The 17,797-nt window shown below is 45.6% G+C and overlaps 1 protein-coding gene across 10 annotated transcripts in view; it reads left to right on the top strand.

Moving 5' to 3' along the window:
- The window catches only part of LOC132404288 (sialate:O-sulfotransferase 2-like), a 530,890-nt gene that overhangs the window by 466,898 nt on the left and 46,195 nt on the right, over positions 1-17,797 (top strand). For 9 of the 10 annotated variants that reach the window (XR_009515484.1, XR_009515487.1, XR_009515486.1 and 6 more), the window contains exon 8: positions 4,645-4,845. The exons of the other annotated variant lie outside the window; for it this stretch is intronic. Coding sequence is in view for 5 of the 9 variants with exons in the window: in XM_059988460.1 (XP_059844443.1) it covers positions 4,645-4,845 (201 nt within the window). In the remaining 4 variants the exon portion in view is untranslated. The remainder of the gene's footprint in view (positions 1-4,644; positions 4,846-17,797) is intronic. 10 annotated transcript variants of the gene reach the window in all.

Here is a 17,797-nt window from a genome sequence, read left to right as displayed (position 1 = left end):
GACAGACTGATCAAAGAAGACAACATAAAGCTGAGTTTCTTATTAACACGCTGACATTAAGTATTGGTGTCATGACCCAAATAGATTCTTTGGAGTTTGTTTCAATACCTTTCAGGATCAGCGAGAACTCTTTGCATAAATTTCCCTCAGGACATTTAGTAAGTAGAGCAGTGTGCAGAAGGGCAGATCAAACCTGATCCATCAGATTAATGAGCAACCTGACTTTTCTGAGGCCATTGTTCAAGTTCTTGATGTTAGCAAAAGCATTGCAGAATTTAAAAAGATGAAATGTCCTGCTCACGTTTGGCTTCCTAACTCTGAAAGTTCTTTCACACCTGCAATGAGTGCATGTTTTCTATGACATGGCCAAGAATGCACTTTAGAAAAGCTTCATTCGCTGTAGATTTTGGAATATTGTGATAGGTGCTATGCAAATATACCATTCGTTTTTCTATATGGATGGTGCACGCTGATGCTCCAAAATCATGCATACATTTAGTGCCCACTTTCTTTGGTACAGGAGTGGAACCCAGTGTAGTCTACTGCTACTGTAACTCATTGGCTTCAAAATTCAACATGTAGTGCATACAGAGCTGTTTTTCTGCACACTTCTGTTGCAATGTGTGGTTATTTGAGTTGCTGTTGCCTTCCTGTCGGTTTGCACCAGTCTGGTTCTTCACTGACCTCTTTCGTTTTGCAACCACGTCTGTGTGTTTTCATGCACTGAGATGCTGCCACAGGCTTGGCTGATTAGATATTTGCATGAAGTGACCACTGAGTGTAGATGATTGTAATGCCTCTTTAGCTACTGTTCAAGCAGAGCCTGCCACTGCAGAGCGCCTGGTTGATTCTTTTTGATCGTTTCTTCTCCTCTCTCCACTATTTATTACTGCTTCCTATTGTGGGTCTTGCTCCTTCAACCAGTGACTGCAGATAAGGATTCTTTTTAAAGACAAACTTTTCATTATTAAATTTCTCCTTTTCATTTCAACTCTCAGTTATTCTACCAAAGTAAGAACTCATTACTATGCAGTAACACAGCACAGAAAGAGGCTCCTCATCTGGTCTGATCCATAGTGACTAAGATCCCCACTAAGTCAATCCCATTTGCTCAAATATGGCCTATGTTTTTCTAAACCTTTCCTATCTAGATACAGGTCCACATATCTTTTAAGTATTGTTATTGTACATGCCTTAGCCACTTCTTCTGACAGCTAAGTCTATATACGCAACATCTTCTGCTTGAAGTTGTCCCTCACGTCCCTTTTAAATCTAGTCTCTCACATATTAAGATTCAAGGTACATGTATTAGCAAAGTACTTATGCAGTACACAACCCTGAGATTCGTCTTCCCCATGGACAATCACGAAACAAAGAAAACCATGGAACCTGTTCAAGAAACAACTCACCCCCACATGCAAAAGAAATAGTGCAAACGATAACTAAAATAAGAGTGAAAAACACAGAATATAAAACACAAAATGGAAAGAGTCCAGGCTTATTCAGCTCAGCTCAGTGTTCATTATCTACAGACTGTCCTGATTGAAAATCAACCAAATTACAGACAAAAAAAGAGTAACCAGAAACATATTCCAATCTACTAACCCCCGTGATTAAACCTTCCCCAAAACCCAGAACTTCAGACAGCGTCGACAGAGAGAGAGACCATTCAAACACAGGGACCTCCCTTCAGGAGCAGTGAGGAAGAGGGAGAGAGAGACCATCACAGCAGACACCCTCCTCCAGTAACAGCAAGCGATAGGCTGGTAGATGACACTTAATGCCGTCCACAGTTGCCTTGGCGATTTCAATCTTCCTTGGTGCTTTAATCAGTGAGACCGACAAGAAGTGGAGTCGATCACTGTCTCCTATACACTCTAGCTTTTGATTCCCCAACACTGATTAAAGGTCTTTGCATTCACTGTATCAATGCCCTATATCATTTTATACACCTCCATAAGATCACCTGTCAGTCTACAACATTACAAGGAAGCCCTAGCCTGCCCAACCTCCCCCTATAGAAAAATAGATGATTGAAGATTATGAGATTAACTTTCTTTGTCAATTACATCAAAACATAGAGTGAAATGTACCATTTGTATCAAACCAATACAGCAAGGCATTTGCTGGATAGCCCGTACATGTTGCCACACTTCCTGCATCAAAGTAATATGCCTACAACTCACTAGCACTAACTGTAAATACTTGGAATGTGTGAGGAAGCCCATGAAGTCACAGGGAGAACATACACATACCTTATGGACGATGGCATGAATTGAATCAGAATCAGGTTTATTATCACCGGCATGTGTCGTGAAATTTGTTAACTTAGCAGCAGCAGTCAATGCAATACATAATATAAAAGAAAAAATAAAATAATAATAATAATAGTAATAAATAAGTAAATCAATTACAGTATATGCATATTGAATAGATTAAAAATCATGCAAAAACAGAAATAATATATATTTTAAAAATGAAGTAGTGTCCAAGGATTCAATGTCCATTTAGGAATCAGATGACAGAGGGGAAGAAGCTGTTCCTGAATCGCTGAGTGTGTGCCCTCAGGCTTCTGTACTTCCCACCTGATGGTAACAGTGAGAAAAGGGCATGACCTGGGTGCTGGAGTTGCTTAATAATGGACACTGCCTTTCTGAAACCCCGCTCCTTGAAGATGTCCTGAGTACTTTGCAGATTAGAACCCATGATGGAGCCAACTAATTTTACAACCCTCTGCAGCTTTTTTCAGTCCTGTGCAGCAGCCACACCATCAGCCCATACCAGACAGTGATGCAGTCTGTCAGAATGCTCTCCATGGTACATTTATAGAAGTTTTTGAGTGTATTTGTTGACATACCAAATCCCTTCAAACTCCTAATGAGGTATAGCTGCTGTGTTCCTTCCTTTATAACTGCATCGGTAGATTGGGACCAGATCTTTCAGTTGCCACTGTAAAGCATTGTGTTAACTACTTTGTTCACATGCTGTAGCTCAGGCCCTCAGTCCTGGCAACATTGTAAGTGTAGGATAGCAGACAGAAGTTGCTGACAAGTGCCTCACAAGGATACAGAGCAATGTGAGTTGAGTCTTGTGTAAGAGGGGAAGACTAAAGACTTCATATTGGAACAAGATTGTGAATAGATCAGCTTGATTTACAATGTCAGTATGCAAGTTTGGTCTGTTTTGAGTTGAGAGCTGCTAGAAAGCATTTAAAGAGAATTTTTCTGCAAAAATAATGAGGCATGGTTTTCTCTGTCTCGTAAACAGTACTTCAAAAGCAATTTCCCATCAGTATTCTCCGTAACTTGAAAGAAAATGAGCTTTATTATTGCTTTTCATTTCTTTTCCCTGGATTGTAACCAAGTCTAGGCTGAGATGAAAGAGGAAATAATTGTGCAGCACCTTAACATACTCTTAGTGGCCTCCTCTGCCTAACAAAGTGGCCACTGAGTGTATGCTGATTGTCTCATGCTGTTGTCGGTGATCCATTTCATAGTTCAACATGTTGTGCACTTGAGATGCTCTTCGCCACACCGCTGTTGTCTAGTGACTGATGTGTGTGAGAAAATCTCAGGAGATCAGCAGTTTCTGAGATACTCAAACCACCCCGTTTAGCAGAAACAATCATTCCACAGTCAAAAATCACTTAGATTGCATGTCTTCTGCATTTTGATATTTGGTCTGAACAACAACTGAACCTCTTGACCACGTCTGCATGCTTTGATGCATTGAGTTGCTCCCACATGATTGGATGATTAGATATTGCATTAATACCATAATTCCACATATACAAAATGCTGGAGGAATTCAGCTGTTCAGGCAGCACCTCTGGAAAGGAACAACCAGTTGACATTTTGGGATGAAACCCTTTGTCATGAGTCCTGATGAAGGTTCTTAGCTCAATACGTCAACCCTTTATTCTCCTCCATGGATGCTGCCTGACCTGCTGAGTTCTTCCAGCATTTTGTGGGTGTTGCTCTGGTTTTTCAGCACCCTGCAGAATCTCTTGTGTCTAGACTTTGGTGTAATATCTCATATGAAAATAGATAACTTTTTTTAATATCATCGTGTTTACTTTATACTGAAAGGCTATCAGTTTATCTCTCACATCCAAATCTAAAGATAGTGCATTTAACTAGTAAATTGAATTTAACAACCTAGATTTAATTGCCAAGGGAGTGTTGAGAGGTGCACAATCTTTGGAGGAGAGACATCTGTCTCTCTCAGGTGGATATAGAAGACCATATGATCGTGGAAGATGAGCAATAGACTAATTCCACAGATCCTGTATAACATGGCTAAAGCTACCTGTTTGCTATATGAAGGAGTAAAAAACTAGCAGGTGATATGTGAGACCAGGTGAGGGGGAAGGAAGTTGGGTGGGGGAGAGAGGAATGAAGTGAGAAGCTGAGAGGTGATAGGTGGAAGAGATAAAGGGCTGAAGAAGATTGAAGATGATAGGAGAGGACAGTGAACTGTAGGAGAAAGGGAAGGAGAAGGGACCAGAGAGAGATGATGGGTAGGTGAGGAGAAGAGTTTCCTTTTTCCAGAGGGTGGCTTTACTTCAACCCAGAACTGCTCAGTGCCCAACAGGATTAGCTACAGATAGTGACGCCTGTTCTCTCCTTTAATCTTTTCCCTCAGGCTTCAAGGGAGAGCGGGACCACTGGAAAAGTGGGCGGCTGATTTGTATAAAGACGCATGAGAGTGGCAAGAAGGAAATCGAATCATTCGATGCCGCAATCCTTCTCATCCGGAATCCTTACAAAGCACTAATGGCTGAATTTAACCGTAAATATGGAGGCCATATTGGCTTTGCCTCTGAGGCCCACTGGAGGGGGAAAGGTAGGTTGTAGTGTGTTGCCTCCTACTTGATTGAAGACCAAGGTTTCAGTTACTGGGTGAGGCCAAGGGAAGTTGAGAACATGCACCAAACAGAATGCAGAATATGGTGTTACATGTACAAAGGAAGTGCAATGCAGGTTTACAAATCAAGTGCAAGAGCCATGCTGAGGTTGATTCAGAGGTCAAGAATTCAATTTATTGTATAAGAATCTGTTTAAGAGTTTTATAACAATGGAATAGATGTTGTCATTGAGCTTAGTGGAACGTGCTCTCTACCTTTTGATGGGAGGGTTATGGAGAATGACCTGGGTTGGAAGGATTCTTGATTAATTTTGGCTGCTTCATAATCAGAGTCCACGGAGTGGAGGCTGATATTTATGTTGAACTGGGTTGTGTACACAACTCTGCAGTTCCTTGTAGTCACAGGCAGAGCAGTTGCCTTACCTAGCCATGATACATCTGAATAGGATGCTTTCAATGGTTCATCTGTAAAAAATCATGAAGGTTAATGGGAACATGTCAAACATCTTAGGAAGCAGGCTTGCTGGTGCGCTTCCTGAGCATAGCATTACATGGATGGACCAAGATTAACTGAATCCCAATCAGAATTATTGTCACTGACTTACATGGCATGAAACTTGTTGTTTTGCAGCAGCAGTACAGTACAAAAGCATAAAATCATTATAAGTTACATAAATAATGTACAGAAAGGAATAATGTGTTAATGTTCATAGGTTCAGAAACTCAATAGCGGAGGGAAAGAAGCTCTTACTGAATTGTTGAGTATGTGTCTTCAGGCTCTTTTACCTCCTCCGTAATAGCAGATGAGGATCCTTAGTGATGAATATTGCCTTTTTCAGCCACTGTTTTCCTTTCCAGTCTTGATGAACTGTTTCTGCCTGAAACACTCTTTTTAGTTTCCTCCATAGATGGCTGCCTGACCTGCTGAGTTTCTCCAGCAATTTGAATGTGTTGCTTAAGATTTCCAGTATCTTCAGAATCTCTTGTGCCTCATGGTTCATCTTGCCTATTTTGTCCACTTATCTGGAGTGAACAGTAGGTGATTTTTCCCTGTAACAATGTGACTCCCTGCCATCATCATTACTCCGAATAAACTGCTCCAGTTTGGTATGGAGACATTTGAGTAGTGGAAAATTAAAGCCCTCTGCCATTGTCTCTGGTGACAGATTCCATTTTCCCCTTAACGCTCTCTCCAAATGGCCAAGTGATAATAGGGACAATGGTACCTTAATTTAAATATTTTTCAAACTATATAGCACAGTGGAACATAAAATTATCATCTCCCAGAAAATGGAGTTCAAACTTGTTAATGCAGCAAACTGTCAGAAATGGAATTGGGTAATGTGTGAATGGAAGATAGTGTGAGTTATAATGCAAACAACAGAGTTTGGGGGAAGTTCAGGTTTGTAAATTGGTGATAAGGTACAAGGATATAAATGTCTGCAGAGAGGGACATCTCAGCACTCTACACAGGTGATGAGCATTGCAGGTAGAATAGAAGTGGTTCTAATTTTGAGGTATTTTCTCAGTCAGGTGTCATTTCCCTGGTAGAATAAGCAGTTTACTTGGAGACACAAGAAACTTCAGATGATAGTATATGGAGCAAAAAACAAACTGCTGGAGGAACTCAATAGGTCAAGTAGCATCCATGGAGGAAGATAGTTCTTTTCCCCCAACATAATCCACAAGTTTACTATGCCCATTATGTTCATTGATCAGATTCTGTGATAACAAATTCCATGAGATAAATATTTCTGAAACTGTTCCAGAAAGTATGTACATGTGAGGAAAAGACACAGAATAGAACTTTCAGTCCCTTGTATCTGTTTCACCATTCAGTAAGATCAAGGTTGGCCTTTTACCACTTTCCTGCATGAAACCCAGATAAAACAGCCATTTTAGTGCATAACAAGACACCACTAGCCACCATATAATGATGACAAAATTATTTCTCCTCAAGGTCATATGAAAGAATGGAACAGCTATCAGAAAGCTTGTTTTAAATAACTGCCCAAATGGTTTTATCCCAACACAAATGTAACTGAAATAGGACAAATAGTTTTTCAGTTTCTATGCACAAAATGTAAAAACAAGAGTGATCAACTCCTTCAACAACATACTTTCTAGAGAGGGAAATTAATTTTAGGAGTAATCATTGTATTGTGGCGGCTCATTTCCTAGCGTATGCGAACCGACTCACAATTAGATAGCCTACGGGGGTTTGCGAGCACAGAGCTTTGGAGCCTCTTCGCCATGGGGGGCCGGTTGACAGAGGCTTAAAAGTGAGGCTGAAGTTTTCGAATAAAGTTTTTCCTTCGACTGCAGTTACCGACTCCGTGTCGTAATTTTAGCGCTGTTTGTAGCACACCGCTACAATTGGTGACCCCGACGGTCCAAACGATTTTTGGACCAGAAATGACCGACGCCGCCTCTGTTCATGCGGTTTCGTTGAAACTGCCGGGTTTCTGGACACAGCGCCCGGACCTATGGTTCCAGCAAGCCGAAGCCCAATTCCACGTTCGCCGGATCACCTCAGAAGACACCCGCTACTACTACGTGGTGGGCTCCCTCGACCAGGACACAGCTGCCCAGGTCGCGGAGTTCGTACAGTCGCCCCCGGCAGACGGCAAGTACACGGAATTCAAAGCCCTGCTCCTCAGGACTTTCGGACTCTCACGGCGCGAGCGGGCTGCCCGTTTACTGCACCTGGACGGCTTGGGCGACAGACCTCCATCGGCTTTAATGAACGAGATGTTGTCTCTGGCCGAGGGACACACAGGCCTCATGTTTGAGCAGGCATTCCTGGAGCAGCTGCCCGAGGACATACGCCTGCTGCTGTCCGACGCGGATTTCAGTGACCCCCGGAAGGTGGCAGCCCGGGCGGACTTGCTGTGGAACGCCAAAAAGGTGAGCGGGGCGTCCATCGCACAGATCTCCCAGCCACTCTCCCGGCAGCAAACCAGTCCAGGCCCGGCCGCAGAGCCCACTAACCCCCGGCCCAATGACCACTGGTGCTTCTACCACCAGCGGTGGGGCGCAGAAGCCCGCCGTTGCCGCCCGCCCTGCAAGTTCCCGGGAAACGCCAGGGCCAGCCGCCGCTGATGGCTACGGCGGCTGGCCATCGGGATAGCCTCCTGTATGTGTGGGATAGCAGGTCGGGACGCCGCTTTTTGGTCGATACTGGGGCTGAGGTCAGCGTTTTACCTCCGACAAGTTACGACACTCGCAGCAGGGCACCGGGTCCCCCCCTGAGGGCCGTGAATGGCAGCACAGTAAGGACCTATGGCACCCGTCAGGTGCAGCTACAGTTCGGCCCCAGCCAGTTCACGTGGGACTTCACACTGGCCGCCGTAGCCCAACCGCTTCTGGGTGCGGATTTTTTGCGAGCTCACAGCCTGCTGGTTGACCTGCCCAGGAAGAGACTGGTACACGCCGAGACCTTTCAGACGTTCTCCCTGGGTGCAGCCCAGTTGCCGGCCCCTCACCTCGGCTCCATCACGCTGTCCGACAACGACTTCACCAGGGTCCTGGCGGAGTTCCCATCGGTTCTGGCACCGCAGTTCACAGCAGCCATGCCCAGGCACGGCGTACAGCACCACATCCCGACACAGGGACCACCCCTCCATGCCCGTGCTCGGCGGCTTCCCCCGGACAAGCTCCGACTGGCGAAGGAGGAGTTCCAGAGAATGGAGGAATTGGGGATCATCCGGCGGTCCGACAGCCCCTGGGCTTCCCCCCTGCACATGGTGCCCAAAGCGACGGGGGGCTGGAGACCGTGCGGCGACTACCGCAGGCTGAACGAGGCTACCACACCGGACCGCTACCCTGTGCCGCACATTCAGGACTTTGCGGCAAACCTGCACGGCGCCCGGATCTTCTCCAAGGTCGACCTTGTCCGAGGGTACCATCAAATCCCGATGCATCCTGACGACGTCCCCAAGACGGCTCTCATCACCCCGTTTGGCCTCTTCGAGTTCCTCCGCATGCCGTTCGGCCTGAAGAATGCCGCACAGACGTTCCAGCGGTTAATGGACGCGGTGGGACGGGACCTGGACTTCGCGTTCATCTATTTGGATGACATCCTCATAGCCAGCGGCAGTCGTCAGGAGCATCTGTCCCACCTCCGTCAACTCTGCGCCCGACTGAGTGAGTACGGTCTTACAATCAACCCTGCCAAATGCCAGTTCGGACTTGATACCATTGACTTCCTGGGCCACAGGATTACTAAAGACGGGGCAACCCCTCTGCCCGCTAAGGTAGATGCGGTCCGCCACTTCCCCCGACCCACCACGGTCAAAGGGCTTCAGGAATTCGTAGGTATGGTCAATTTCTACCGCCGCTTCCTCCCTTCAGCTGCCCGGATCATGCGCCCCCTGTTCGCCCTGATGTCGGGTCCGAGCAAGGACATTACCTGGGACGAGGAGTCCGCCGCCGCTTTCGTTCAAACGAAGGAAGCTTTGGCTGACGCCGCAATGCTAGTACATCCCAGAATGGACACCCCTACCGCCCTCACAGTGGACGCATCAAACACGGCAGTCGGTGGGGTGCTGGAGCAGCTCATCGCAGGTCGCTGGCAACCCCTGGCGTTTTTCAGCAAACACCTGCGGCCACCCGAGCTCAAGTACAGTGCTTTTGACCGGGAACTGTTGGCGCTCTACCTGGCAATCCGGCATTTCAGGTACTTCCTAGAATGTCGGCCCTTCACCGCGTTCACGGGCCACAAACCGCTTACCTTTGCGTTTACGAAAGCATCCGACCCCTGGTCATCCCGCCAGCAACGCCACCTGTCCTACATCTCTGAATACACAACGGATGTCCGGCACGTCTCGGGTAAGGACAATGTCGTGGCGGATGCGCTCTCTCGCCCTACCGTTCATGCCCTTTCCCAAGGGGTAGACTTTGAGGCACTGGCAGAGGCACAGCAGGTAGATGAGGAGATTCCGAGTTACAGGACTGCAGTCTCTGGTTTGCAGCTCCAGGACTTCCCCGTGGGCCCAGGTGAGAGGACCCTACTCTGTGACGTCGCCACCAACCAGCCCCGTCCGGTCGTCCCCGCAGCCTGGCGGCGACGTGTTTTCGACTCCATTCATAACTTGGCGCATCCCTCCATCCGGACAACTGTCCGGATGGTTTCCAGCAGGTTCGTTTGGCACGGACTCCGCAAACAGGTCAGTGAATGGGCCAGGACGTGCATGCACTGCCAGACGGCCAAGGTTCAGCGGCACACCAAAGCCCCACCGCAGCAGTTCCATCCCGCCCACCGGCGTTTCGACCACATTCATGTGGATATCGTGGGCCCCCTGCCAGTGTCGCGCGGAGCGCGTTACCTCCTGACTATCGTGGACCGGTTCACAAGATGGCCAGAGGCGGTCCCGCTCACCGACACCACCTCCGAATCTTGCGCCCGAGCCCTGATCGCCACCTGGATATCCCGCTTTGGTGTACCAGCCCACATTACCTCCGACAGAGGCGCCCAGTTCACCTCCAGCCTGTGGTCAGCTATGGCCAGCCTTTTGGGGACTCAGCTGCACCACACCACTGCCTACCACCCACAGTCGAACGGGCTAGTGGAGCGTTTCCACCGTCACCTGAAGTCGGCCCTCATGGCCCGCCTGCGAGGAGCCAACTGGGCGGACGAGCTTCCCTGGGTCCTTCTCGGCATCCGCACAGCGCCCAAGGACGACCTGCACGCCTCGTCGGCCGAGTTGGTATACGGCGCGCCCCTGGCCGTCCCCGGGGAGTTCCTACCAGCCCCGAGGGGGCAAGAGGAAGAACCCGCTGCAGTCCTGGGCAGACTTCGCGAGAAGCTCGGTAACCTGGCCCCCATACCCACTTCACAGCATGGGCGGCACCCGACCTGCGTACCCAAAGACCTACGGAACTGTAAGTTTGTGTTTGTACGAAGGGGCGGGCATCGGCCACCGCTGCAGCGGCCATACGAGGGGCCGTTTACGGTGCTCCGGAACAACGGGTCCACGTTCGTGCTGGACGTTGGGGGGAAGGAGGAGGTTTTCACGGTGGACCGCCTCAAGCCGGCCCATGTGGACCTGGCGCAACCGGCCGAGTTTCCGGCGCCTCGGCGCAGAGGCCGACCTCCCAAGCAGGTTCTGGCCCAGGCTGTGGACATTGGGGGGTGTATCGCCGGTTCTGGGGGGGGGTTATGTGGCGGCTCATTTCCTAGCGTATGCGAACCGACTCACAATTAGATAGCCTACGGGGGTTTGCGAGCACAGAGCTTTGGAGCCTCTTCGCCATGGGGGGCCGGTTGACAGAGGCTTAAAAGTGAGGCTGAAGTTTTCGAATAAAGTTTTTCCTTCGACTGCAGTTACCGACTCCGTGTCGTAATTTTAGCGCTGTTTGTAGCACACCGCTACAGTATTATCTAAGGAACACAGCAAGTGATTTGTGCAAGCTCCCACAACAAGCAATGGATGACTAGAGAACTTGTCAGTGATCTTGTTTGTAGAACTCTCTTCTGTCTTCTCAAATTAACAACATGAGACACATTGCCTGGTTGAGCGAACAACTGATGCAAATGTCACCGTGACAATGCAATGCCTGGCCATCAGGGTCCACTCCATTGCTTCTGTTTCTATTTGGAACAAGTACATTTGAGTAACTTATCGTAAGACTATAACACATAATAGCAGTATTGGAGCTATATAGCAGTCCATCCAATCTGCTCTGCCATTCAAACATGACTGATTTATTTTCCCTCTCAACCCCATTCTCCTGCCTTCTCCCTGTAACCTTTGATGCCTTATTAATATAAAACCTAAAATCTAAAAACTGAATTTTAATTTATTTAAATTAATCAATTTTAAGAATCTGAAAACTCTGCTTTTAATATACCCAATGATTTGGCCTCTACAAAAATGAATTCCACAGATTTATCACCCTCTGGCTAAAGAAATTACTCTTCACTTCTGTTCTAAAGGGGCATCTTACTATTCTGAGGTTGTGCCCTTTAAGAGGACATGCCCTCTTCTTATTACTACCATCAGGGTGAAGGTACAGGAGCCTTAAAGACCAGATTGACTGTTTTAGAAACAGCTTCTTCCCCTCCGCCATCAGATTTCTGAACAGTCCTTGAACCCATGAACACTATCCTGCTACTCCTCTTTTGCACTATTTATGTATATATTTTTAAATTATATATTTATATTAATTTTTATGTCTTTCCCTGTACTGCTGCGACAAAACAACAAGCGTATGTTGTGATAATAATATAGATTCTGATTCTGACTTATTCCCCCCTCCCTTTTAAGTTGGTCAGTTTCAAGCCAGATCCTTCCCTTCCTCCCTCCCCCCAAAGGCTTTGCTCATAGCATCAGAACTAAAGAATATAGGAGAAGGCCATTTGGCCCATCGAGCCTGCTCCACCATCTGGCCATGGACTACCTCTCTGCTTTTTCCCCATGAATCTTAATTCCCCTACTATGCAAAATTCTATCTAACTTTGTCTTAATTATATTTACTGAGGTAGCCTCCTCTTCTTCATTAGAAGAAAATTCCACAAATTTACCACCTTCTTGGAAAAGCAGTTCCTCCTCATCTCCATCCTATATCTACTCCCTCCCGAATCTTGAGGCTATTTCCCCTAGTTCTAGTCTCACCTATCAGTGAAAACAACTTTCCTGCCTCTTTTTTTATCTATCCCTTTCATAATTTTATATGTTTCTATAAGATCTCCTCTCATTCTTCTGAATTCCAGCAATTACAGTCCCAGGCAACTCAATCTCTGCTCATAATCTAACCCACTCATCCCTAGAATCAATCTGGTGAACTTCCTCTGCACCGCCTCCAAAGCCAGTATATCCTTCCTCAAATAAGGAGACCAGAACTGCACACAGTACTCCAGGTGTAGCCCCACCAGTACCCTGTACAGTTGCAGCACAAACTCCCTGCTCTTAAATTCAATCCCTCCACCTGTGAAGGCCAACATACCATTTGCCATTTTAACAGCCTGCTGCACTTGCAAACCAACCTTTTGTGATTCATGCACAAGCATTCCCAAGTCCCTCTGCACAGCAGCATGCTGCAATCTTTCACCATTTAAATAATAATCTGATCTTCCATTTTTCCTCCCAGTGGATGACCTCACATTTACCAATATTGTATTCCATCCATGAGTTTCCTCAAAACACTCATTTCACAGGAGGGGAATGGGAACAAAGACAACTCATTTTAATTGTTTTCTGAAGGATAAAGTGCTGATGAAAATACAACTGTCAATTCCAAGAGCTTACTAGGTGTTGTAAACTCATAATGATTAACATTGTTCCCATAGCCAAGTGATGGAGGAAAACGTGGAGAGTTACCCTCCCTTGTTTGAACCAAACTAGGCCAGAGAGCTTTTGTTTTCCTTTGACCTGATTTATTTCTTAAGAATGTTTCAGAAATGAACATTTAGTAGCTACAGTTCCCAGGATCCCTGTACTGATTTAAGATATTGCCTATGTGTCATCCTTTTTTTTCTTCTCTCCCTCACTTACTCTCTCTCTCTCTCTTTCACTCTCTCTCAGTCTCTCACTATCATTCCATCTCCCTGTCAGTCTCTCCCTCTTTCTCTCTCCCCTCCCCACCCAATATGATGACATCAGTAATCATACACATCCACACCAAATTAGTGGAGAGTTAGACCTATTGAATTACCCTTGTGATGCCTCACCTTCTCACACATATGGATATGGAAACCCTTGTGCCACCCTTGTAATTAAAGTGAGGCAAGGAGTAGAAGTGATGGGGATTGATTCTCTTACGTGCACATCTGCAGAAGCCGGAACAGAAGACAGCACTGACACAGAGAGTAGAGCTGCTGCCTCAGAACCCCAGGTTTGATCCTGACCCTTGGTGCTGTCTGCAGAGAATGTATGTGTCCAACCGTTTTAGTTAATTACTCAGCTAGATTCTACATCTTATCTCCACACAACCTAGGCTTCATCCTATCAAACATATTTTTATCCATCATTCCCCCAACCTCTCTAAAACTTAAAATGCCTTCAAGGACTTTTAACTGGAAGCATTAATTCCAGTTCACTCTACTCTCCACTGGTGCTGCCTAACCTGCTGAGTGTTTTCAGCAAATCCTGATTTTGTTTGAGATTTTCAGCTTCTGCAATTCCATTTCACAGTGCACAGGAGGTTGAAAATGTAGATTCCTGGAAGAAAGGGTGGGCATAAGAAGAAATATTAAGAAGGCTGAAACATCAAAAAATGCTGCAAGTACTCAGTAGGTCAGGCAGGAGACATGGAGAAAGAAATGGTGTTAATGTTGCAAATTCATAAGATAACAATTTCCTTAGTCAGAACACCATCTAGTTCATTTGTTTTCAGAGGGGCATCTGCTAAGAGAAACAGCAAAATGATTATTTGCTTGTGTGAATAATCAATACTGCTTGTAATTGATGGCTTATTGAATAGACCTGAGACCTTTGGATTTCATTAAAGGGGGAGTAGGCAGCTTTGCTCTGTAGTTTTTGCGTAGCACACTGCAATGGGAATGTAAATAAAAGGAGCGTCAGCCACATGGTTTACAGGGAAACAAATCAGCTGCAATCTGCACTCTGCTTGTGGATTTACTATAAGTCTGGGCTGGTTGCCGTAAATCACCTTTGCGCTGGAATTAAGCACCCCTCAGTACTCACTTAAAATGCTGCAGTGCAGCAAGAGGAGAGTCTGTGTGGAGCAAAGTGTGACACCAGAGAATAACACTTTTTTCCTTGAGGTTTCCACAACTTTATCAATGGCCTCATGCTGTGCAACCAACATGCTGTTGGTTCTCCTCAGAACTGTGGGTTTCAAGCTTCTGATGAAAAACTAAAGATCTTGTAATCAATGGCTTATTAAGGGGAAATCTTACCTGACAACCGTTGGAATTTTTTGAGGAAACAACAAGCAGTGTATACAAAGGACAAATCAGTGAATGTGGCTATCTTGCATTTTCAGAAGGCCTTTGACAAGGTGCTGCACATGAAGCTGCATAACAAGATAAGAGCCCATGGTATTACAGAAAAGATTCTAGTGTAGATAGAGGACTGATTGACTGGCAGGAGGCAAAGAGTGGGAATAGAGGGAACCTTTTCTGGTTGGCTGCCGGTGACTAGTGGTGTTCCGCAGGGGTCTGTGTTGGGATTGATTCTTTTTACATTATATGTCAATGGTTTGGATGATGGAATTGATGGCTTTTTTGCAAAATTTGCAGACAATATGAAGATAGGTGGAGGGGCAGGTTGTTTTGAGGAAGTAGAGGAGCTACAAAAGGACTTGGACAGATTGGAGAAAGGGCAAAAAAAATGGCAGATGGAAAACAGTGTCAGGAAGTGTATGGTCATGCACTTTAGCAAAAGAAATGAAAGGATTGACTATTTTCTAAATGGAGAGAAAATTAAAAAATATTAAGGTGAAAAATAAGTGGGAGTCCTTGTACAGGATTCCCTCCAGGTTAATTTGCAGATTGAGTCTGTTGTGGGGAAGGCAAATGTGATGTCAGCACTCATTTCAAGAGGACCAGAGCATAAAAGCAAGGATATAATGTGAGACTTTATAAAGCACTGGTGAGGCCTCACTTTGAGTATTGTAAGCAGTTTTGGGCCCCTTATCTTAGAAGGGATATGCTGAAACTGGAGAGGGTTCAAAGGAGGTTCACTAAAATTCAGAAGAATGGGGGGGGGGGGGGTGACCTCAGTGAAACCTATCAAATGGTGAAAGGCCTTGATAAAGTGGATGTGGAGATGTTGTTTCCTGTTGTGGGAGAGTCTAAGACCAGAGAACACAGGTTCAGAATAGAGAGGCATCTTGTCAGAACAGAGATGAGGAGGAATTTCTTTAGCTAAGGAGTGGTGAATCTGTGGAATTTTTTGCCACAGTCAGCTGTGATGGCCAAGACTTCATGAATATTTAAGGCAGAGGTTGATAGATTCTTGATTGGTCAGAGCATGAAGGGATACAGGGAGAAGTCAGGAGATTGGGGCTGAGAGGAAAATTGGATCAGCCATGGTGAAATGGCAGAGCAGGCTCAATGGGCCAAATGGCCTAATTCTGTTCCTTTATTTTATGGTCTTTTGACTTTAGACACATTGGGAGAATGAACAAAGAAGTGGGTGATGGAATGTACAGTAGCGTAGGGAAGTGTCAGGTTGTGCACTTTGCTAGAAGGAATAAAGGTGTAGACTATTTTCTAAATGGGGAGAAAATTCAAAAATTAGATGTCCAAAGGGAATTGGGTGAGTCATGCAGGATCCCCTAAATGTTAACTTGTAGGCTGAGTCAGTGGTAGGACCTTCCAATAAGATAGCGATGTCCTCAGTCACATCCACTTCTAAGGTGTCAACCAAAGGTGTTAGTAGCTTTTTAAAATCTATTTTATACAAGTGCAAGATCCTGCTGGATGTTAATAACTTAAAGTGCTGTAGGTCTACCCTATCTGCAAGTTGCTCATTGGCGGAGAAACTAAAGGAACTGGACTTGAAGTGGATCATGCTGCTGCCTACGCCAGAGAGGTGTTGGAGGAGTCGGTGCGCAAAGGCGCTGTACATGCTATCTTAAAAGTGCCATATGTGCTATGTGACTGTTGGTACTGTGTTTTGCACCTTGGTCCCAGAGTACACCACTTCATTTGGCTGTACTTATGGATATTCAAGAATGGTTGAATGACAATTGAACTTGAATTTGAAGGCAAATGCAATGTTAACGTTCATTTTGAAAGGACTAGAATATAAAACTGAGGGTGTGCTGCTGAGACTTTATAAGGTATTGGTCAGACTACATTTGGAGTATTGCAAGCAGTTTGGAACCCTTAGCTAAGAAAATATGTGCTGGCATTGGAGAGGGGCCAGAGGAACTTCATGAGAATGATTCCAGGAATGAAAGAGTTAACATATGAGAAGCGCTTGACGACTGCACCTGTACTCAACAAACTCATCTCGTTGAAACCTATCAAATATTGAAAGGCCAAGACAGAGTGGATGTGGAGAGGATGTTTCCGATAGTGGGGGAATCTAAGACCAGAGGGCACAGCCTCAGATAGAGAGATGTTCATTTAGAACAGAGATGAAAACGAATTTATTCAGCCAGATGGTAGTGATTCTGTGGAATTCATTGCCAAAGATGGCAATGGAGGCCAAGTCACTGGGGATACATAAACTGAAGGTTGATAGGTTCTTGATGAGTCAGGACATCAAAGTTTATGGGGAAAAGGCAGGAGAATGGTGTTGAGAGTGATAATAAGTTAGCCACAATGGAATGGTGGAGCAGACTCAATGAGCCAAATGGCCTAATTTTGCTCCTGTGTCATATGATCTAATTAGATTGACCTTAGATCTTTAGATTTCATTGTTTTGAGTGGATAGGCCTCCAATAGGACCCCAGTTTTCTGAAAAGTTTTGTTCTGGGACCAATTGTCCTTTTAACTCCTTGTCAGTTTTGTGTAATGGTGTCCATGGACATATAGAACATGGAACAATGCAGCACAGTACAGGCCCTTCAGCCCTCAAGGTTGTGCTGACCCTTTAACCTACTCTATGATCTAAGTAACCCTCCATTTTATTCATATACCTGTCTAACAGTCTCTAAGTGTCACTATTTTGCCGTACTTTACCACCTCTATCACACCTGCCAGTGTGTTCTATGCGTCCAGTAGTCTCTGTGTGAAAAAAATTAACTCTGACATCCCACCACCCCCCCCTCCCCATATCATTTCTCCAATCCACTCAAAGTTATGGCCCCTTGTATTTGCCATTCCCACTCTGGGAACAAGTCTCTAGATGTCCACTCTACCTATGCCTGTTATCACCTTGCACACCTCTATCAGAATGTATGTACATCTCCACTGGATCATTACAGATTGAGGAGTGACTTGATAGAAGTTTATAAAATAATAAAAGGAGTAGACAGAGTTGAGAGTCAGAATATTTTTCCCAGCTTGGAAATG

Source organism: Hypanus sabinus, chromosome 13 (assembly GCF_030144855.1).
Source record: "Hypanus sabinus isolate sHypSab1 chromosome 13, sHypSab1.hap1, whole genome shotgun sequence".
NCBI classification, from domain to species: domain Eukaryota; kingdom Metazoa; phylum Chordata; class Chondrichthyes; order Myliobatiformes; family Dasyatidae; genus Hypanus; species Hypanus sabinus.
Note: the sequence above shows the minus strand (reverse complement) of the source record. Positions and strands in the feature narration are given on the sequence as shown.